This window comes from Mangifera indica, chromosome 4, assembly GCF_011075055.1.
Source record: "Mangifera indica cultivar Alphonso chromosome 4, CATAS_Mindica_2.1, whole genome shotgun sequence".
NCBI classification, from domain to species: domain Eukaryota; kingdom Viridiplantae; phylum Streptophyta; class Magnoliopsida; order Sapindales; family Anacardiaceae; genus Mangifera; species Mangifera indica.
In genome coordinates this window covers 14,546,039-14,569,848 of record NC_058140.1, presented here as the reverse complement: position 1 = coordinate 14,569,848, position 23,810 = coordinate 14,546,039, and the positions used below count along the sequence as shown (strand labels likewise).

The window sequence follows — 23,810 nt, the reverse complement described above, 5'->3', positions numbered from 1 at the left end:
AATCTTTGTGTCATTCATCCTCCAATTATAGAACCTTAACATGTCGATTATCTGTCGAGTTATAATAAAGTTTTATCATAATACAAAAAAGTATAAGAATTATATGATAGTTAATATTACAATTTATATATATATAATTAAACTGTCTAAGTCTAAATTTCGTATTTATTATATCATTATCACACGTTTTTGGGAGAGTTAAAATTAAATTTATCATCAAATTCTAATTAAAATTATAAATAAAAACTACAAAAAGACAAATAATTTAAAATAAAACTGCCCTCAAAATTTCCAAAATCAAACCTTAGTGGCAAATATTAATTAACCTTTTAAGTGTGATCATCTAAGTAAATATACAAAAAAAAAAAAAAAAAAAATCTTTTATAGTCATATATTAATTAACCCTTTCAACGTGACCACCTAGATAAATAGTCAAAAACCCTCAAATCTATTACAAATTATCAATTAACCCTACTAAAAACAATATCATTTAATCATCTCATTTTGCCTACAAAAATATCATCGAGCACCTGAGGGTAATCTAATCTAGTATAATTTCTTTATACCCAAAAAACACTTATTAAAAAATATCTTTTAACCCCGTTCGTAAAACTACCCTTAGGTATGCTGCGTTTGCCGCAAAAAGGCTCTTATACATGGGGGTAATATTAACTAATCATTCTAATATTTTATATCCGCATAAACTTTTATGTATTGACTAAAATCGTTTAAGTCTCCTTACTTAAGGTTAATTCAATTAATTACCACAAGTTTTACATGATAACATAAATGAAGATAGATTCAATAAACATCTTCCAATTCATAATAATTTAAATTTTATGTCTTTCAACTCTTTATTTAATAAAGCTGAATCTTATTTTTTATATATATATATATATATATACCCTTTTTTGAAGGCAAGAATTTCATGAATTAAAATTTGTTATGTCCTTGATATTCTGCTAAATATGGTTGTCTATCATGGTCCATCAAGACATAATGCATTAAGGAATTTCACATCGCAATGTGAATGCAATTTCCCTGTAATTAATTTTGTTTCACAAATTTGTCAACTTTCTTGCCCTTGTGTCTGCTTCCAAAAGAAAACCATTATTCTTGTTGATAATATGACAAATATGATAAAACCTTCCCAAAAAAATTACCCACCAAAATCATATAACCAACACATGTGTGGCAGAAGATTGGACGCGTTTTATACGTTACAGATTAGCAAAATTGGTGAAGTATTATAACTTTCAAAGAAAAAATTTGGGTTTGATACTCTATCACCCTCACAAGGGACACAAACTCTAATGGAGTATTAAAATTTTTAGGAAGATAGTCTCAATTCGAGTCTTTTATTGTGGATTTGATCACTGTATCCAGGATTTACTTGTCCAACTAATATGAACAGAGTTTCTCATTACTAAAGTTGAGTAACAAAATCTAAAAAAGAGAGTGAATCCGAAGGTACTCCATTTTAAAGATCTTGTTCTGGTTAAGCTGAGTAACAAAAAAACTGAAAAAGAGAGTGAATCCGACTGTACTCCATTTTAAAGATCTTGTTCTACTTTATAATTAATCTCATAAGCTTGTGAATCACACACTACTTTCATAAATGAATACGATGAGCAGGAAACCAGAAGAAAAGACATCAACTTTTCATAAATTTATCAAATCATAATTAAATTTCTATCTTCCCAACTGCTTCCCATTGATGATATAATGCTTGGTCAAAAATTTTAATAATTTGTTTTTACAGTTGCACAAAAAATGTCTATCTGAAGATGGTTTATTATTGTGCATATGAAGAACTTAAACCTCCAATATAAATCCCAGATTCTGGTAATTAATACTGAATTTTTAAGGTAAAACTTGTCGCATGCAGGAGATTATGAGGAATTTTAAATCTTAATTTATCTCACTATTATAATGTTGATCAATTAATATGGTTGAGAAATAAGTTATGACAATGAAGGCATATTTGGTTGGTGGTCCTTGAGTGGAGGCATCTCATTCACTTTTTATTGTGAAAATGATAGAACCAGATGCATGCAGAAGCAGTAATTAACCATCCATCAAAGGATAAAAGGGTTTAAAGAGTGAAAATTCGGGAAAGGAACAATGTTTGGGTGGGAATAGGTCCTTCAGGCTTAATATTTTGTTGCTGGATAACAGTGGAGGAATCTCATTCACTTTTTATGGTGAAAATGATAGAACCATTCACAATATCTGATGCATGCAGAGCCAGTAAATCATAGATGTGATAGCCAAAATAAATGTAAACAGAATTAATTCGTCTGTAGGGTGTGTGTGAGTGACATACGCAACAAAAACAGAAGGAATCGACGTAGATGTTGTACGTATAATTTAAAAGCCCTTTTCGAAAGAAACAAAGTGAAGCACACAAACATAAAGTACTGAAATACTACTAAGATTAGGAATGGCAATGGCATGGCACTTACCTCCAAACCAAAACCTGAAACCCCCAAGCCCACATTCATGAATAATGAAAGCAGGCAGCATGCATGTGGATCATCAAACGAGACAACTTGCCATAGCAGGTGGGAAATTGTACAATGCATCACATATATATGTACAAACATACAGCAGCCCAATATATAGCCTGAATCGAAGTGTACATATAAGTTGATGGCTTTTAAAGAAAAAAGGTTATAATGATAAGTGAGAAATCCGACTGTTCTTGATTGAGAGGAGGAGACTGTTGGTTTAATGGGCCACCATCAACAAATAGGGTGAATTTAGTTTATGTAATTTTTTATTATAAAGTGAAATATTGTCACAAATATTATTTAGAAAATTACTGAATATAATTTATTAAAATTATTTAATATAAATAATTATTATATTCGATTAAATATAATAAAAAAATTAAAATATTATTTTAATTAAATATTTTAAAGATGACTAAATATAATTTTTTAAAAATATTTTTTCTGTTATTTGTTACATCCATTGAAAGTGAGATTTTTTGTCCTTAAAAATAATAAGTAAATTTAAATTTATAATAAAATTAAGATTATTTTTATAAACTTTTAATATTTAAAATAAAAGTAATAATCTAACCCCTCATATATTGCATATTGCATCATGATTTATAATAAAAAATTATTAAATTTTTTTATTATTAAATAAATTTAAAAAATAATATTAATAATAAAATATTAATTATCAAAATAATATTTTATTACTTTAAAACAAACGTGGCTTATAATTGTTAGTTTTATAGTTAAGCATCCAGCGATCCTAGCACAGTGTACAAATGATAGCAGATGGAAGGTGGGTGGTTGTTAAATGCTGGTTTGTCTTATGCATTGGCTCTTTCTTCTCAGTCCTTTAGTGAGTTTGTCCTCAAAAGCCTCACACTCTTATTTCTCACTGCTTCTTTAAAACCAGTAGGGGGGCTAACTTTTTTGCTTTACATTATTGGTTTATAAAATTATATGTATTTATTTTAAATACATACATAAATAAACATATATTTTATATATATCATTATGTGATTAATTAATTTTAAATAAAAAAACTAAACCATATTTAATTATATAATATATTTATATATTTAAAATAGATACACAAAACATTACTCGTATTACAACTACCATAACTTAATTACCTGGGTATGATGTGGGGTCCTGATTGCCTGCCTAGCCTTTGCCTTTGCGGGCCAAAACGGGGCCCATTTCTCTGTCCCCAGTCCAGGTTTCACATGTACACAAATCTCCCAACTCTCACCTAAATGTTATGTTATGTATATATGCCTTCCTTGCTTTGCTTTGCTCTGCTCTGTTCCTGCAGTGCAGGAAATTTGGTGAAGAAAATGGACCCCTACACTAACCTTTTAGCTTACAGGCTGGAAAGGGGACCCAGATTGACCAAAATTTATAGACGAAATCCCAGCCACAAAATTTGTAGGGCCTGCTGTTATCAACAAGGAGGGCAAAGCCTGAATTACCCAAGAGTTTAATTGGCGTTTGAGGTTGTCTATGAAGAAATTGAAGATAATGGGGGCCCAAGGTAAAATATTTGTACATATTTATACATAAGAAATAATATAATATTATATAATTAAATAATTTTAAATTAAAAATAAAATAATATTTAATTATATTATCGTTTATATTTAAATTTATATTTATTGTTTACATAAATAGTTTTATTTTGAAATATAAGAAGCTAGAATGAAAACAAGATTGTTATATAAATTCTAAAGTTTGTAAAAGGGGAAATTTGATGTACCCATAGAGGAGCCCAAAGGGATATCACATTCACATATATATATATATATATTACTTAAATGTAATAAGTCTTATATTCTAATTATATATTAAAATTAATAGATAAATTAATTTTTTTTAAAAAGAGAAAAAGATAAATATCATAGCATTAGAAAACTATATATAAACATGTATCACACACAAAATGAATTAATAAATATATTTAGGTTTTAAAAAATTAAATAACCATTTAATAAAAATGTTTGGTAATATTAATAATCCAAACAGCTTTTTATAATTTTCCTCTATTTTGTCCTGAAGATAATGAAAAAAAAGAAAAAGAAAAAGAAATGTTGATGGAGCAAAGAAAGATCATAGAAAGAAGAAAAGTCTTTTCCTTTCACCCAAACCAAACCACATCTCTCTCTCTCTCTCTCTCTCTCGTTCAAGCTCCAAGGTGATTTGACCTCATATCAATTCACTTTCCACCTGGACGGCTCCGATTCTTTTCACCTCTCTGTCTTCCACACTCTGATCCTTTCCCTCCAAATCCCACTTTCTCTTCCTTACGTGGCGACCAATGGTCATTCCTACATCATCTTCCCTCTTTACAGTACACAGTACACTGATACCAGCCCTTCTAACTTACTAATTTACACTAATATCCTTGTACACCTGCGATTATTGAGCTAATTCCTACTACAAAGTAGGGATAATTTTGGGAAAATAATAAATTAGCACGTTTATTTCCTAGCTGGCATCTACGTATTCCAACATACACATACAATGTAAGATGACCTGCTTGAACAAAGTCTGTGTCGGATACGTGGCGCAACATCAGTGGCTAATTAAGGCCCAACACATTTATTGCCTGAAAATCAACCATCCTACTTAAGAACCAACTCTTTAAAGATACCATCATGCATCAAATCAGTCACTGTTTTATTTAAACATACTTTGTAAGGGCATTTTCGTCAACAAAAAGTTAGATTTCTAAATACAATACCCAATTAATTCTCATGAGTCAATGAATACATGATTAAAAGTGTATTTTGGAAATAATTGAGCTATCATGGATATGGAACCCTGGGCACATTGACCAAAGAGACCCCTACAATTAGAATCAATTACAGAGTAATACCCTTAATTTAGAAATTATAAATTATTTTTATCGAATAATGTTAATAACAAAACTCCCTCTTCCCAACTATTATGAAATCCCGACCGTTCATTTTATGATGAAAAGATAACTAAATGACATCCCAAAATTAAAGGGGCCTTTCGTTTCTCTCTACCATAAGGTATAAAAGCACTAGAGATAAAACGAGAGGTGATGGTCTTATCTACCGTTGCTGTACATCCGGGGCAGAGGATCTGAGCCGTTTAGCAGATGGCTCGGCTTCCGCTGCTTGGCTACTTGAGCCGGGATTCTCCGAACGAGTGTCGCAACTCCCACAAGCAGCGGCGTCAAGTACACCAATAGGGCTTGGTGGCGATGTTTGCGGCTCGGCTCTCCGGTCCTTAAACTGCGCCAAAGGACATGTGTCTATCAAATACTCCTCCATTAGTTGATGACAGCTTCTCACCATTTCCTATCAAAAATGCACCAATTGAGACATTTTACACAGCTTTCAATGTTTAACTTTCTCTAGAATTCTAAACCAAAAAAAAAGAAAATTATTGAATTTACTTAAAACCCCAATAAAACTAAAATTTATAGTCAGACATAAAAACCTACTTTATTTACTCTTTCGTCAATACCAGCCGGTAAGTCCAAACTTTCACCGGCAGCGGTTGTCACTGCTGCCGCCGCTATCGTAGACGGCGGAAACCCCAAGAAATCAACCACTAACAAAAAGTAATAAATAAATATAAATAAAAAAAGTAAAAAAATATAGATATAAAAACAGGTCGGGTCGGCAAGTACCACGAGTGGTCCTGAGAACGAGATCCGAAGAAGAAGAATAAACGCGAGTGAATGAGGTGGAAGAGGAGGTGGGCAGTTTAGAAATGAAGTAATCAAGAAAATGAAACGGAGTGACCGAGTTGAGTCTCCAATTAAGAATGGACATGACTCGGAGTTCCATTCTTTGAACGGTTCTGGGTTCAAATACGAATCTGGGTTCGAACATTTGGAGATCCAATAACAAAGGCACTTGAGGTTCTTCCATTTTCGCCGCTAAAGACAAGCACGCAACTGACAGTAGCTGAAACGGCCACCCACTTGCTTCCTGTAACAACAAAAAGAAAAGAAGAGAAAAAATATATCTTAGTTAATGAGTCGCATCTTCATTTTCCCGGATAATATGGCATTTTCTAGGTAAAGTAAAAGAAAAAAGCAAAGATTACCGGGAGAGAATGGGAAGAGAGGAAACGGTCAAAGTAGTTTACTGAAAGTATCGCCGTAACTGGCCTGAAGTGATGGTATGCATGCACCTACATTGCCAAATAACATCACCCACATATTCATTGAAAAAAACAACAAATTAATCATGAAATTAACCTTGAGGATCCACTTGATAGAGTCTTGACGGGCGGTGACGAGAAGGGAATGGTCACGGAAGCGGCGGCGATAATCATCGAGAGGCATGTGGTGGTGCTCGGAGTCAATAAAAGACGAAATGGTAATGTCATCGGACGGTGGTGGAGGTGAGATTGTCGTTGTTGCTGAAGGTTGATAAGAGATGGAAGAGAGGTCCATGAGAGAAACATCTTCAGAGCAATACAAGGAGGAAGAAGAAGAAGAAGAGTGGTGGGAGGAGGGAAGAGACATTGCGGAGGAAGAGGAGGGGGAAGGTCATCTCATCTGGGATGTTAAAATAAAGAATAACATGGTTGAAGATTTGCTTGCTTGTTTGAATAATAATTATTTTTTGTTTTCTTTTAAGCTGACTGTTTCTTTCAGAGTGAGCGTGAGCATATGTGTGTGTGTACATAGCGAAGCAAAACGATACGTAGAGAGACAAGTCTAAACAGGTGTAATTGTAAAACTTGGGTTTGACTGTCGTAGAATGTTTATTTTTATAGCTGTAAAGAAAGCTTTTGTTTTATAGCCGTAATGTGTTGTTATATTATATATATATATATATATATATATATATATATATATATATATATATATATATATATATATATATATATATATATTATATATAATTGTTTCTAATTCATAACTTGTATTTCCACACAGATTCACCAACCAACACAAAATTTAGACAATATATTAAATTATAGTTTGGGCTGGATACGAGCCAAATCGAACTCGAACAGGGTCTAACTCGTTTTCAATGAGCCCAAGCTTGGGCTCGAGTTTGGACTCATCGAGCTCGCTTAACATATGTTCGTGTTTGACTCGTTTCATAATTTTAGTGTTCGGACTCGATTTGCACTTAGCTCGAGTTTGTATGTTCAGACTCGAGTTCGCCTTGGACTCACATTTTAGGCTCGACAACTCGGTTTTAAGCCCGTATTTCAAGAAACAAACGGTGTCGTTTGTTCCAAGTTAAATATTTTTTCATTTGAGTGAACGGCTCGCGAGCCAAGCTTAACTCGCTTAACTAGTGTTTGGATTTGGGTTCGTGTTCGTTTTTTGCTTAAAATTTATGCTCACATTCGTATTATTAATCTCGTTTAAGGTGGGCTCGGACTCGTTTGAGCAAAGTTTGTTTCGAATCCGAACAAGCTCATTTCGAATCTAACCTAAGTTATAGTTAAGACATATCAATCAAAAACTTAACCTAGTGTGAGTGGAAAGATAGATTGATTTCGTCAGATTCTAATAAATTGTCGCCTTTTGTCTATGATTCAAAGATGAAATGAAAATGCAGAGGTAAAAATGGACTTCATCAAACACAGTTTGATTGATAGAGTCTTGATTAAAGATGAAATTGAGAATTGAGAGACAAGAATGACATTCGATGGAATGGAATAGACAGTTGATTGAAGATAGAATCAACAAGGTTTTGTTTAGAGTTAAAGGTATTTTTGTCCAAAAATATAGTTAAAATTAAAAAAACTAATTAAAAGGGATTTGAATTTTTATTAATGTAAAATTGCTAAGGATATAAAATGTGGAATCCAGCTAATAAACATGATTGAAGGGAGAAGAAGGCATTAATGTTTTTTTTTTTTTTTTTTTTTTGTGTGACTAAATTCAACAATGTATGTATCAATCATCTATCATTTACAGAAGGCAAATAAAATTGATGGGCTTTAACTTACATTTATTGTTGTTAATAATTCATTCTATAAATTGCTATAATCATTGAGAAAACCTCTTCTTTGTGGGCATCCTTCATCAGTTTTATTCAGGTTTTATTTAAGTTGTGATTTGTTGCATGATTTTTATGCACTTTGTATTATGATTTTTCCTTCTTAGAAATAAGGTTCATTATGTTTCTCTTTACTTAGGTGTTATTATTACGGGCAAATATTATATTAATATATTTTTATATATAATTTAGATATATAAATTATGTGATTAAGTATTATTTATCTTCAATTTAAAATAATCTAATCATATAATGATACATTATCTGTATATTTAAATTATGTATAAAAAATATATACGTATAGGTTTATATTATTATTATTATATAACTACTATTATCAGTTTTTCTCAAATCACCAATTTGAAAAAAAAAAAAAAAGGAGGAGAAAAATGAATATGTGGAATTTAACTGTTTAAATACTATGTATTTAAAATAAGACATGGTTCATTAGAATAAAATCAATAAATGATTAATTCATATGTAAGGACAATAAATCTATGTATAAACAAACTAGTTAATGTTAAGACTAAAATATCTAAGTATATGGAGGCATAAATTGTTAAAGAGTGACTTAATTCAGATTTTAAACCATAACTTGAATATAAGTGAGAAGGAATCATGTTTGTATCAATGATACCTTGTTTATGAGAGAAATTAAAGTCTTACGGGATAACCGTTATAAGGATATTATAATGTAGAATTGTAATGGATCTCTATTTTAATAGGATTTTAACCGCGGTCTCTTTAAAAAAAAAAATCTTCTTTTTTACAAATTATAGAGTTTGAGCCATCTCGTTACTAATTGTTTGTCTGAACTATTAAGCTTTGGATAGGATTTCATTGAGTTGTAGACTTCGGGGATAGAACATTGCTTAGTTGTTATTCTTCCAGTCATTACATCTAGTTGCAATTTGAGAATTGATTTTAGGAAAGATTTTTTGACCGCACAATAGATTGTATCAAATGACAAATTGTTTTACACACACACGCACGCACACACACACGTATAATTTATCAGCAAGAGTGATAGAAATAACAAAGGGAAATGAATAGGTAGACTAATTCTTGAGCCATTAAAGACATACTCACGAATGTTTGTTGTTATGAATATATAAATATGTATATAATAATATGTTATTATATAATTAAGTATCATTATATTTTTAATTTAAAATTATTTAATTATACGATGATTTATTATCAATATATTTAACTGTATATATATAATTTGATTGACTTAGAAAGTCCAATCACATAATTAAAAAGGAATGAAGACGTAAGAGTTGACTTAGGCTTGCTCAATAGGCCTGCCTTTTCTAAACCAAACAAAGCCTATTAAGAAAATAACTGAAGATTTTGAGGCCCAACTGGACACCAATCTGGGGGCAATTTACAGGAATTGATTTGTTTTTCATGTTCAATAATTAAGCTATGTAAATTCTTCTAACAATTGGGACCAACCCTCATCAAGCAGTCCTCAGGATCCAGCTTGTCAATTTGTTTTGTTTAGGTATCATTTTATACCTCTAACTTTGGCATCTGAATTACCTGTGACACTGTTTCTAATAAATGTGATGAACATCTACCACATCTTGTTGTGTCCCTCTAACCCTCATCAAGGAACACCAATTTCACTCTGCTTCTTGTAATTAGGATAAATATATTTTGTAAACGTTTAAAAGTTAAAAGTTTTGATTGGAGTAAAGTAATGATGATACAACGTGGTTAAATCATGTATCCATTGACTAGTATGTATATCTCAAGGACCCATTCATATTCATTTAAAATTGTTCCTCAGGCTTTTGACCCATTTCCATTGCTTTAATCTTTTTTTATCTGAAAGCAATATTATTATGGCCACGCCCTTCTGCTGTTGTAAAAGTTATTAGCCTTCATCTATATCATTGATTAGCTGAATAGCATAAAATGCATAATCCCCCAACAAAATAATTGCCTAGTATAAGAATTTCAATATTTCTGTTTACCAAATTTGAAGCTCTTCATCTGACATGCCAATCTAGATTGAAGGGAAGAACCTATTAAGTTTGAAGGCCAGCAAATAGAACTCCTCGCTCCTTGAATCTCGTTCGAAATACCGGAACTTCGTCCACCAGTGCCTGCCACTATCTCGCCGGGTTTCACTGTGCTTAACGCTGTGAGTGCAGTCCAAGAAGTAAGCAACTATAATTGCAACTGTGGCTGGGGACGAGAAAATCACTTGAAATATGTTGTTGAACTGGAAGCAAAAATAAATATCAACTGTTGATGAATAACGTTTATAACTAATGGTTAGACTAGCAAACAAGCAGACAATTGTTATATATACCGCTGTTGAGCCAGAGTGTACTGGGCCATGACCAGAAGTCACTACATATTCATTGAAGTACTGTGGCACAGAAAGCCCCATGCAAAGAGAGAAGCCTAAAATGAACTTAGTCCTGAAGCTGTTTAGATTGCAAAACTGTAGGAAACTCAACCCAGCAGAACCTGCTCTTCCCAAAAGTGAATAACAATCAGAGTTCATATGAATTTTAATACAGATTAGACTTCAGCTTATAACATAGAGAAATACATACCCACATAGGCAAAGAAGACACAGTACAGAGCTGCTACAATTGGTAATAGTATTGAAGCGAGAACAGCCCCGAATTTTCCTGTTCATGACCCGAATAACGATGTCATCAGATTAATATTTGAACAAAATATACAAACATAGAGCTAACATCGTTTTGTGCAATATTGTGTAACAAAATATCATGATGATCAATAAGTTAAAATGCTATCAGTTAATTAAGCCAAATTAAAGCCATATACATAGATCAATTGAAATCCTCCAAGATCATTGTACGTTGATAAACATGATGCCATACCTAATATAGAGAAGAAAATCATAAATCCAGCAGATATTTGAACGACTCTTCGACTTCCATTTCGTGTTAATCCCAAAAGACCTGCATTCTCACTACAAAAGCCACATAATGTATTAATTTACTTTCAAATTGGTTAACGAAACCTATTAATTAACTTTCAACTTTTAAGTTGCCTTACACTGAAGCAGTGGTGCCACTTCCTGTGCCAAAAGCACCATCAAGCAGTATACCTATTCCCTGAGAATAAAAAATTTTGAACCAATATCTTGATATCAGGACCTGCGGCCACAGAGTGTAGCACATAATGAAGTGAGAAATGATAAAATTGTTTGCTACCTGCCAACCAATACCACGGCTAAGTACAGAAGGCGGCATAGGAGTGGCGCTTCCGTATCTTGATGCTGCAATAAAAGTGCCTGTAGACTGCACAACAAAAGAAGGAAAATTAACAGTTTTCTCATCATAAATGTGAACATGTGATGCAACTGCTCATTCTACAAATTCCAAGAGAAGAATGATGACTCAGTTCACGGTGGAAGTTGCCTATATGGATAACAATTTCAAGTGTTTATGCTTTTTAGCCCTAAAGACAAAAAGCTTTCAGCATTATCATTTTCAGTGAAAGTTTATGTAAAAAGCAAATCAAGAACTGTCTACACAAATCAAACCTCAATAATAGCAACCAAAGAAGAAGCCATCATTGCAAAAGAATCACCGGCATTAAAACTGGGTAAGCCCCACTGAAATGGATATGGAATCCTTATCCTGGAGTTGAGAAAAAAAATTTTGTTAAAATTGTGACAATGCTACTAGTGGAGAGAAACTAGCTTTCCAGAGTAAACATTTCCTTTTGTTTAAAAAAGCAAATTCACGCGGACAATGTTAAAGAGCATGCATCTACAAATGGAAATGCTAATGATTCAGTAGCAGACGGTAGGAGTTGCATTTGGGTTTTCATGTGTATGCTCACCATGGAGCAGCACTAAGGAGTCCAGAACGATCAGTACGACAACTTAATTGAGTTTTTAGGGATCTTCTATCATATGCCCCAGCTAGAGTCAAAATTTCAGCATATCCCCATACAACAGCGACGGTGAAGAGGACGGAGAATCGCTCAATCGTGCCTCTTCTGGATTTCAACATATGGGGAATGTACTGCAAAGAATCAGTTAGGCATAACATCAGAGAACCTTTAGCACACATATGTAAAGTTCAATTTCAAGAAACTTAATAGTAAAATATATATAAAAATCCAATTTTATTCAGAATGAAAGTTGGAGGAGAAGTAGACAAATAAGTATGGCAAGATATTTATGTACATTCATCATAATACAATAGAAAATTTAACTGCAGTGGAGAATAATGGTTAAGAAAAGAATAACCTGAGATACGAGAACCAAAATCACCAATGCTGGGAGTCCAATTTCGACGCATTTTGCCAGCTAGAAGCATCAATCCAAGAGTTACTTTGACAAACAAATAAGTAATTGAAAGGAAGAAAATGCAACCCAACACAAAGAGTTTGCTAATAATAGATGCATCCAGATTTTCTCATTGTATTATATTCATCACTAAGATCCTCCATTAACATTTAGTCTCTTACATGTGATAAAAGTCCATCACTTTTACCTGAGGGAAGCCTAGAGCATAGAGCCCAAGTCCAGTAAGAGTTACCAAAGGAACTGCGGCAAGAGGGCTCAGAAATCTGCATGACAATAAAATAAACCAAGGCCACCAAGTAACATATTCGTGATATTGAGAAACAGAAAAACTTTAACTGATTCAATATGGCGTTTTTGCATCATCATACCTTCCAAAAATTCTCCAGAAGCCAAAGAAACCAATGATCATATGAAAAAGTGATGCAATAATGAGTGCCCCTTGTATAGCTCTCATGGACTGTTTAAACCACTGAAAATGACTCAAAAACCACAAAAAAATATTCAAAGTATGCAAATTCATTAAATCATTAAAAAACAGAATCTTCAAGCCTTTTACCTCATGAGGATCAACATATATGTTGAATCTGTTAGAGATGGCAATGGAGACAGTTGGAATAATGAAAGCATATGAACCACCCATCACAACTGGAAGCCGAGTGCCAAACAGAGTTTGAGTGAGCGTGTTTAAGCCCGCAACAAAGAGCAAAGTATTTATCACTTCAGCCTTCTCTTTCTATTGATTAATATGACACAACCAGCACTTTGTTCAGAATAATTGTAAATTTTAATGAATTAAAGGAGATTATACATGAAATTTTCGTATAAGAATCCTTACGTTGCCACCACCCATCAATGGGACAAGTATGGTTGGAATGAGAACAGTTGTTCCAAGCATTACCAAGTAGTGCTGAAACCCAAGAAAAACCGCTTCAGCTGCATTTCATGTAGTTATATTAGTCAGAGGCTTTTCATTTCCATTTATTTGTTTTCGTTTTTGCGTCTTTCTTTACCATGATGAACAACGAAACAGAACACTAATTTTCTTTCTTGAAAGAATTATGCAACTATTTGATTGATTGTAAAATTTATCAGTTACTTATTGACAAAGCTTCAATAACAGCAAAACCAGAGGTAAAAAGATTTATCATTACTTGGAACCTACGAGAACGCTAAATTCGAAGAAAAAATCTGTTCTCCTCTTTGTAGAACAGTTTCGAAACATGGTTTCTCTTTTTCTTAATCAACAACCTATTTGATTATATTCTTTCTCGCCTCTTTGACAACCAACAGAGTTGGTTTTTAGACAAGGAAAAAAAAAAGGAACAGCTGAGCCGACTATAGCATTTTGAAATTATCCGCAGTAAACAATATTTAAGTTAAAAGAAAAGAAAGAATATTCAAAGAAGTAGGAGTAAAATTTGAATCAAAAGACAAAAATGGAAAGAACGTGAAGCAAAATATGCAGAGTTATATTTCTTAAAAAATAAATCAGTAACAATGAAACAGCTAACTAACTAATACATTGGAATTATGAATACTACACATTACAAAAAAGCATTAAAAAATCCTGAAGAATATGGACAAGATATTAATACGAAAATAATGCTATAACAAAACAAAACAGAGTAAGTAGGAACTTATACAGAGTTAAAACAAAAGAAGAAAAGAGGAAGAGAGAGAGAGAGAGAGAGAGAGTACGCCATGAAGGAGAGCTCGAAGCGCAGACGTCGACGCCAGGAAGTTGATCTTTAACAGGATGTGGCTGAAACTCATCAACTTTTTGGCCTCCTTCTCCGGCAGCCATGATTTCCCTTACGTAGTTTTTATTTTTTCTGTTTGAATTTTGAAGGAGCTGAAGATGTAGAAATAGAAAAAACAGAGTAAGAAGGAAAACGTGTCGTGTAAGAAATAGATGTGATGGTTCAAAAAATGTTAGTCGTCTTCACTATCTGCATCTACTCAATCATTATTTCTTCTTCCTTCCTACGAAGATTCTTGCCTGTGGCCTCGCTCAGAAACCATGTCCATTTTACGAAGACTTGTTTCCCACGAGGAGGGTAAAAGCAGAAACTGTCAATGGGTTCAACTTTACCGTAGGCGTAACGTGCACATCAAACCATTTATAGTCGTAATTACAAATAATCATCATGCATATTTTATGAATATGATCAATCAATTACGGATTTTAAATGTATTTTTATTACTTGGTCGTGTCATAAAGATACTTCGACCGTTTGAACAGCAGAGATGTTTAATTTTTTTTATTCTTTCGGTTCATTATTCTTGTAGATGGAAGACTTTTCCTTTCTCCCTTTGCAAGATATTGACTTACGCATGAGACTTTGCAACAACTAGCCGTTAGTTTTAAAATCCAGAAGTAGTTTAATTAAAACATATAGAATGTTGTTATTGAGGATCTTCATATATGATGTTGAGATTCATAAATTATAGAATGTAAATTAGTTTGTGTAATTTAAATTTCAATTTATTTCATAAATTATTGTTCAAAATAAATAGCATTGGAATTTTGTCTGTTTTCTTTTGGCAATCGGGGTGACCAAAGGTGTTACTGTCAATATCTTTTTCTGTATTTTACCTTGTAAAATATTTAGTCCCCTTAATCTCTTATGTTCATGTAATCTTTATACTTCATTTATTAAACGTTAGGTGGAATGGAAGGCGGGGAGACGACCTTTCTTGTAGAGAGATAATAGAATAAAAAAATTACAAGTATTTTTAATAAATCATTTGAAAGGCTGATGTACATGCATTTTCTTTATTTCTTGAAATACCACTTTTATATGTAATTAAAATTAGCGGGAACAAATGTTAAACTTTTAATGCTTAGTCTAAAGTCAACTGATTGAATGACTTATTTTATAATTTATCTCTAACGATTATTTATTTCTAAACCAATTTAGTTTTGTTAAATGGGTAAGTAATAAAGCTGAGTGGTGGTGGGTTCACCTAAGTGAAACACTTTATACTTTTGTTTTTTTTTTAATTCTCATCTTAATTCAACCCCAATTTTCTCTATGTGTGTCATTGGGTAAAAAGCAAAAATTCTAAAGTTTTAACTACTGTATACTTTATTATTGGCTACCAAAATTTTTGAAAAATTGTTTATTGATAAATTTTGCTTCAGCAAGTTCTTTGGCATATATTGTCAAACAATAAATATCTAAGTGTCTAAATTTTGGTTGGGTTTTATACAGCTTTATATACAACTCATTTACAAGTCTTAAGGCTTAAACAATTGGAATACGAAGACTATAAATGGAATGGATGGGATACTAAATTGACAATGAGGTAAGTTGCTAAAATTATATTCAAGTGTAAATGGTAGGTAATTTTCTAAAGCTAAGTAAATAAAAGTAGTTCAACTGGTATTCCTTAATGGCTTTGATCATGTAGCTATAATAGAGAGATTGGTGGAGAGTGATAGGGTCGAATATCCGATTTGCAATAGCCTCCCTCTAGTTAACGATATGTTTTGCCAAAGCCAATCCCTTGTAAAATAGCTCGTGGCAGGTGTGAATGTAACGTAACATATTATGTACCATTTGCATGTGAGGCTTCCTCGAATCTTCCGAGAATTGGCTAAGGAGGTGCACAATATGTGGGAGGTTTGGTTTTGTTAACGTCAAGTAGGCGGGCCAATGGTCAACAGTAGTCCCTTCCGTTAAGAGTCCACAACATACTTTAGGGTGCAACAATAGTTTGTATCGCACCTTATGTCGTGAGGGTAGTAAGAAAATTTTTTTGAGTCTCGTTTGATGTAATCACCTTTCAAAGGGATTGATTGCAGGAACATTCTAGTCGATTAGGACAACTAGAAGGGTGTATTCCTTGAATCATGGAAGCAAAGGGGGATTTCTCTTCGGATTGTCTCTTCATTGCTTTTTGAAGGTTTTGAGGTTACCTTCACTCTCTTTTCTTTTTGCCTTCAACTCATTTTTATTTTTTTGAAGGGGTGTTGGTCAATATTTTTAAATTAACAAGCTTTAGAGCTGCTACGGAGCTCTCTATATTTTGTGAATGTTGCCCTAAGATGTGCACTCCTTCGCATGTAGCTCCTTCCAAAACCCATCATGTGGCAAACTCATATGGAGTAGTCTTTACTTTAGATCTTGTCCTTTTCTTATTGTATGTTTTCAAGGTGACTGATTGGTATAATCAAACGTTAAGTTGTCTAGAATTAGCATAAAAATTGTACACTAAGTTGTTTCCAATAGGTGATAGAACCAATTAGTAGTTTCTTGAACCACTTTTTTGCTCCTCATGTGAGTATGGCTATTAGACAATGGCATCTAGCGAACTCAAATACTTGGTTGAGCTTTATTGTGTCATTGAAGGTGTTTTGGTAATTTGGGGGATTACCACTTTTGTCAAGTGTGTACACATGTATCCATTGACTAGTATGTATATCTCAAGGACCCATTCATATTCATTTAAAATTGTTCCTTAGGCTTTTGACCCATTTCCATTCCTTTAATATTTTTTCATCTGAAAGCCATATTATTATGGCCACGGCCTTCTGCTGTTGTAAAAGTTATTAGCCTTCATCCATATCATTGATTAGCTGAATAGCATAAAATGCATAATCCCCAACAAAATAATTGCGTAGCATAAGAATTTCAATATTTCTGTTTACCAAATTTGAAGCTCTTCATCTGATATGCCAATCTAGCTTGAAGGGAAGAACCTATCAAGTCTGAAGGCCAGCGCATAGAACTCCTTGCTCCTTGAATGTAGTTCGAAATACCAGAACCGAATCCAGTGCCTGCCACTATCTCGCCAGGTTTCACAGTCCGTAACGCTGTGAGTGCAGTCCAAGATGTAAGCAACTATAATTGCAACTGTGGCTGGGGACGAGAAAATCACTTGAAATATGTTGTTGAACTGGAAGCAAAAATAAATATCAAGTGTTGATGAATAACGTTTATTTATAACTAATGGTCAGACTAGCAAACAAGCAGACAATTGTTATATATACCGCTGTTGAGCCAGAGTGTACTGGGCCATGACCAGAAGTCACTATATATTCATTGAAGTACTGTGGCACAGAAAGCCCCATGAAAAGAGAGAAGCCTAAAATGAACTTAGTCCTGAAGCTGTTTAGATTGCAAAACTGTAGGAAACTCAACCCAGCAGAACCTGCTCTTCCCAAAAGTGAATAACAATCAGAGTTCATATGAATTTTAATTCAGATTAGACTTTAGCTTATAACGTAGAGAAATACATACCCACATAGGCATAGAAGACACAGTACAGAGCTGTCACAATTGGTAATGGTATAGAAGCGACAACAGCCCCAAATTTTCCTGTTCATGACCGGAATAAGGATGTTATCAGATTAATATTTGAACAAAAAATACAAACATAGAGCTAACATCGTTTTGTGCAATATTGTGTAACCAAATATCATGATGATCAATAAGTTAAAATGCTATCAGTTAATTAAGCCAAATTAAAGCCATATACATAGATCAATAGAAATCCTCCAAGATCATTGTACGTTGATAAACATGATGCCATACCTAATATAGAGAAGAAAATCATAAATCCAGCAGATATTTGAACGACTCTTCGACTTCCATTTCGTGTTAATCCCAAAAGACCTGCATTCTCACTACAAAAGCCACATAGTGTATTAATTTACTTTCAAATTGGTTAACGAAAGCTATTAATTAACTTTCAACTTTTAAGTTGCCTTACACCGAAGCAGTGGTGCCACTTCCTGTGCCAAAAACACCATCAAGCAGTATACCTATTCCCTGAGAATAAAAAATTTTGAACCAATATCTTGATATCAGGACCTACGGCCGCAGAATGTAGTACATAATAAAGTGAGAAATGATAAAATTGTTTGCTACCTGCCAACCAATACCACGGCTAAGTACAGAAGGCGGAATAGGAGTGGCGCCTCCGTATCTTGATGCTGCAATAAAAGTGCCTGTAGACTGCACAACGAAAGAAGGAAAATTAACAGTTTTCTCATCATAAATGTGAACATGTGATGCAGCTGCTCATTCTACAAATTCCAAGAGAAGAATGATGACTCAGTTCACGGTGGAAGTTGCCTATATGGATGACAATTTCAAGTGTTTATGCTTTTTAGCCCTAAAGACAAAATGCTTTCAGCATTATCATTTTCAGTGAAAGTTTATGTAAAAAGCAAATCAAGAACTGTCTACACAAATCAAACCTCAATAATAGCAACCAAAGAAGAAGCCATCATTGCAAAAGAATCACCGGCATTAAAACTGGGACGACCCCACTGAAATGGATATGGAATCCTTATCCTGGAATTGAGAAAAAAAATTTTGTTAAAATTGTGACAATGCTACTAGTGGAGAGAAACCAACTTTCCAGAGTACACATTTCCTATTGTTTAAAGAAGCAAATTCACGCGGGCAATGTTAAAGAGCATGTATCTACAAATGGAAATGCTAATGATTCAGCAGCAGATGGTAGGAGTTGCATTTGGGTTTTCATGTGTATGCTCACCATGGAGCAGCACTAAGGAGTCCAGAACGGTCAGTACGACAACTTAATTGAGTTTTTAGGGATCTTCTATCATATGCCCCAGCTAGAGTCAAAATTTCAGCATATCCCCATACAACAGCGACGGTGAAGAGGACGGCGAATCGCTCAATCGTGCCTTTTCTGGATTTCAACTTATGGGGAATGTACTGCAAAGAATCAGTTAGGCATAACATCAGAGAACCCTTAGCACCCATATGTAAAGTCAATTTCAAGAAACTTAGTAGTAAAATATATATAAAAATCCAATTTCATTAGGAATGAATGTTGGAGGAGAAGTAGACAAATAAGTATTATGGCGACCAACAGACTATTTCACCCCTAAGTTTTATTGCATTCTTAAAGTCACAGTGATGAAGTTTGAAAAATTCGAAGTCCTACCGATAGGTTAACTTCTATTAAAAAAAGTAAGAATAAAATCGTTATTTCATTAATTATATTTAAAAAATATAAAATTTATTAAGTTTTCTTCCCATAGTTTTAAAAACTAACAAATTTACCCCTGTTAAAAAGTTTTTTAACTTTTAAAAGTAACATCCCCTCAAACCTAGGGTTTAGTTTCTAGAGGCTCTCCGGCCACCATCTCCGACCACCATCTCACCTTCTAGATGGCATATCGAAGACTCATCTTCGTCGATTCCAGAAAAATTGAGGAAGATTTTGGATGAATTGATGGAGACAATCTTTACTGATTCCAGAAGAATCGATGAAGATTTCATCGATTCCAATGTATCGACGCATTTTTGTCGCCTATTCTTCCATCAGAGAGTGACGATCTAGTGGCCGACAAGTAGTGGGTTGAAGCATTGTCGTCGGTTGCTGGAGACGGTAGCCGGAGAACGTTTGAAAAATAATCCCTAGGTTTTGGGGAGGGGGGGGATGTTACTTTTGAAAGTTAAAAAACTTTGAGCATGGGTGAAGTTGTTAGTTTTTAAAATTGTGAGGGCAAAATAGAATGAATTTTATATTTTTTTATTATAATTAATGAAATAACAATTTCAACCTTACCTTTTTTAATGGAAGTTAGCCCGTGGATGAGACTTTCAATTTTTCAAATCCTATGGGTGTGATTAAACATGCACTAAAACTTGGGGGTGAAATAGTCATTTGGCCTAAGTTTGGCCTAAGTATGGCAGGATGTTTATGTACGTTCATCATAATACAATAGAAAATTTAACTGCAGTGGAGAAGAATGGTTAAGAAAAGAATAACCTGAGATACGAGAACCAAAATCACCAATGCTGGAAGTCCAATTTCGACGCATTTTGCCAGCTACGAGCATCAATCCAAGAGTTATTTTGACAAACAAATAAGTGATTGAAAGGAAGAAAATGCAACCCAACACAAAGAGTTTGCTAATAATAGATGCATCCAGATTTCCTCATTGTCTTATATTCATCACTAAGATCCTCCATTAACATTTAGCCTTTTACTTGTGATAAAAGTTCAGCACTTCTACCTGAGGGAAACGTAGAGGATGGAACCCAAGTCCAGTAAGAGTTACCAAAGGAACTTTGGCAAGAGGGTTCAGAAATCTGCATGACAATAAAACAAACCAAGGCCACCAAGTAACATATTCCTGATATTGAGAAACAGAAAAACTTTAATTGATTCAATATGGCGTTTTTGCATCATCATACCTTCCAAAAATTCTCCAGAGGCCAGAGAAACCAATGATCATATGAAAAAGTGATGCAATAATGAGTGCCCCTTGTATAGCTCTCATGGACTGTTTAAACCTCTGAAAATAACTCAAAAACCATAAAAAAATATTCGAAGTATGCAAATTCATTATATCATTAAAAAACAGAATCATCAAGTCTTTTACCTGATGAGGATCAATACAAATGTCGAATCTGTTAGAGATGGCAATGGAGACAGTTGGAATAATGAAAGCATATGAACCACCCATCACAACTGGAAGCCGAGTGCCAAACAGAGTTTGAGTGAGCGTGTTTAAGCCCGCAACAAAGAGCAAAGTATTTATCACTTCAGCCTTCTCTTTCTATTGATTAACATGACACAACCAACATTTTGTTCAGAATAATTGTAAATTTTAATGAATTAAAGGAGATTATACATGAAATTTTCGTATAAGAATCCTTACATTGCCACCACCCATCAATGGGACAAGTATGGTTGGAATGAGAACAGTTGTTCCAAGCATTACCAAGTAGTGCTGAAACCCAAGAAAAACCGCTTCAGCTGCATTTCATGTAGTTATATTAGTCAGAGGCTTTTCATTTCCATTTATTTGTTTTCGGTTTTTGCGTCTTTCTTTACCATGATGAACAACGAAACAGAACACTAATTTTCTTTCTTGAAAGAATTATGTAACTATTTGATTGATTGTAAAATTTATCAGTTACTTGTTGACAAAGCTTCAATAACAGCAAAACCAGAGGTAAAAAGATTTATCATTACTTGGAACCTACGAAAACGCTAAATTCGAAGAAAAAATCTGTTCTCCTCTTTGTAGAACATTTTCGAAACATGGTTTCTCTTTTTCTCAATCAACAACCTATTTGATTATCTTCTCTCTCGCCTCTTTGACAACCAACAGAGTTGGTTTTTAGACAAGGGAAAAAAATGGAACAGCTGAACCGACTATAGCATTTTGAAATTATCCGCAGTAAACAATATTTAAGTTAAAAGAAAAGAAAGAATATTCAAAGAACTAGGAGTAAAATTTGAATCAAAAGACAAAAATGGAAAGAACGTGTAGCCAAATATGCAGAGTTATATTTCTTAAAAAATAAATCAGTAACAATGAAATAGCTCACTGACTAATACATTGGAATTATGAATACTACACATTACAAAAGAGCATTAAAAAATCCTGAAGAATATGGACAGGACATGAATACGAAAATAATGCTATAACAAAACAAAACAGAGTAAGTAGAACTTATACAGAGTTAAAACAAAAGAAGAAAAGAGGAGGAGAGAGAGAGAGAGTACGCCATGAAGGAGAGCTCGAAGCGCAGTTGTCGACGCCAGGAAGTTGAACTCTAACAGGATGTGGCTGAAACTCATCAACTTGCTGGCCTCCTTCTGTGTCAGACATTATTTCCCTCACGTAGTTTTTATTTTTTCGGTTTGAACTTTGAAGGAGCTGAAGATATAGAACTAGAAAAATAGAGTAAGAAGGAAAACGTGTCGTGTAAGAAATATAGGGGACGGCGGTGACTATGATGGTTCAAAAAAAGTAAGTCGTCGTGAGTATCAGCGTCTACTCAATCATTATTTCTTCTTCCTTCCTACGAAGATTCTTGCCTGTGGCCTCGCTCAGAAACCATGTCCATTTTACGATGACTTTTTTCCCACGAGGAGCATGTTGGTGGTGGGGTAAAAGCAGAAACTGTGCATGGCTTCAACTTTACGGTAGGCGCAACGTGCACATCAAACCATTTATAGTCGTAATTAAAAATAATCATAATGTATATTTTATGATTATGATCAATCAATTACGGATTTTAAATGTATTTTTATTACTTGGTCGTGTCATAAAGATAGTTCGACCGTTTGAACAACAGAGATGTTTAATTTTTTTTTTTTTTTTATTCTTTTGGTTCCTTATTCCTGTAGATGGAAGACTTTTCCTTTCTCCCTTTGCAAGATATTGACTTACGCATGAGACTTTGTAACAACTAGCTGTTAGTTTTAAAATGCAGAAGTAGTTTAATCAAAACATATAGAATGTTATTGAGGATCTTCACATATGATGTTGAGACTCATTAGGGGTAGTAAACTTTGAGAAACTTTGGAAGAACGTGAGTAATTAATTTTAATAAAATTATATATACTTATTTTGAATTAAAAATATGATAATATTTGATTATATGATAATATATATCAAATATTTATTTATTTGTGTAATTAAATTGGGTACATATAACATTGCTCAATTAATTTTAAATCTGTATAACTATCTTCATTCATTCTTGATAACCAAAATTATAGAATGTAAATTAGTTTGTGCAATTTAAATTTCAATTTATTTCATAAATTATTGTTCAAAATAAATAGTATTGGAATTTTGTCTGTTTTCTTTTTGGCAATCGGGTGACCAAAGGTGTTACTGTCAATATCTTTTTCAATCTCAATTTTACCTTGTAAAATATTTAGTCCCCTTAATCTCATATGTTCATGTAATCTTTATACTTCATTTATAAAACGTTAGGTGGAAGGCAGAGAGACGACCTTGACCTTCCTTGTAGAAAGATAATAGAATAAAAAAATTACAAGTATTTTTAATAAATCATTTGAAAGGCTGATGTACATGCATTTTCTTTATTTCTTGAAATGCCACTTTTATATGTAATTAAAATTAGCGGCAACAAATGTTAAACTTTTAATGCTTACTCTAAAGTCAACTGATTGAATGACTTATTTTATAATTTATCTCTAACGATTATTTATTTCTAAACCAATTTAGTTTTG

At 33.3% G+C, this 23,810-nt stretch overlaps 3 protein-coding genes across 5 annotated transcripts; all 3 read right to left on the bottom strand.

The window, feature by feature from the left end:
- Positions 1 to 5,262: 5,262 nt before the first annotated feature.
- LOC123213462 (cyclin-D4-1-like) lies at positions 5,263 to 7,138 on the bottom strand. The gene is made up of 5 exons (XM_044632897.1): positions 6,742 to 7,138; positions 6,588 to 6,674; positions 6,166 to 6,469; positions 5,977 to 6,086; positions 5,263 to 5,830 (listed from the first exon to the last, which is right to left on the bottom strand). Exons 1-5 carry the CDS (start codon positions 7,009 to 7,011, stop codon positions 5,582 to 5,584), a joined length of 1,020 nt encoding a protein of 339 aa, XP_044488832.1. The 5' UTR covers positions 7,012 to 7,138; the 3' UTR covers positions 5,263 to 5,581.
- A 3,126-nt stretch (positions 7,139 to 10,264) lies between these two features.
- Positions 10,265 to 14,770, bottom strand: LOC123213413 (nucleobase-ascorbate transporter 4-like). Of its 3 annotated transcripts, XM_044632847.1 has the most exons (14): positions 14,520 to 14,760; positions 13,657 to 13,754; positions 13,378 to 13,554; positions 13,190 to 13,290; positions 13,009 to 13,084; positions 12,762 to 12,821; positions 12,350 to 12,534; positions 12,048 to 12,144; positions 11,716 to 11,802; positions 11,558 to 11,616; positions 11,380 to 11,471; positions 11,086 to 11,163; positions 10,836 to 10,996; positions 10,265 to 10,745 (listed from the first exon to the last, which is right to left on the bottom strand). In XM_044632847.1, exons 1-14 carry the CDS (start codon positions 14,623 to 14,625, stop codon positions 10,527 to 10,529), a joined length of 1,596 nt encoding a protein of 531 aa, XP_044488782.1. In that variant the 5' UTR covers positions 14,626 to 14,760; the 3' UTR covers positions 10,265 to 10,526. The 3 variants fall into 3 exon arrangements, with proteins under 3 accessions (XP_044488782.1, XP_044488780.1, XP_044488781.1); XM_044632845.1 differs by having other exon boundaries at positions 11,558 to 11,802; positions 14,520 to 14,770; XM_044632846.1 differs by having other exon boundaries at positions 11,558 to 11,802; positions 13,190 to 13,278; positions 14,520 to 14,770.
- Positions 14,771 to 17,359: 2,589 nt separating this feature from the next.
- Positions 17,360 to 22,644, bottom strand: LOC123213125 (nucleobase-ascorbate transporter 4-like). Its single transcript, XM_044632485.1, has 14 exons — positions 22,329 to 22,644; positions 21,475 to 21,572; positions 21,196 to 21,372; positions 21,008 to 21,108; positions 20,827 to 20,902; positions 20,580 to 20,639; positions 19,332 to 19,516; positions 19,030 to 19,126; positions 18,698 to 18,784; positions 18,540 to 18,598; positions 18,362 to 18,453; positions 18,068 to 18,145; positions 17,818 to 17,978; positions 17,360 to 17,723 (listed from the first exon to the last, which is right to left on the bottom strand). The coding sequence occupies exons 1-14, from the start codon at positions 22,432 to 22,434 to the stop codon at positions 17,508 to 17,510; spliced, it is 1,593 nt and encodes a 530-aa protein (XP_044488420.1). The 5' UTR covers positions 22,435 to 22,644; the 3' UTR covers positions 17,360 to 17,507.
- Positions 22,645 to 23,810: the final 1,166 nt, after the last annotated feature.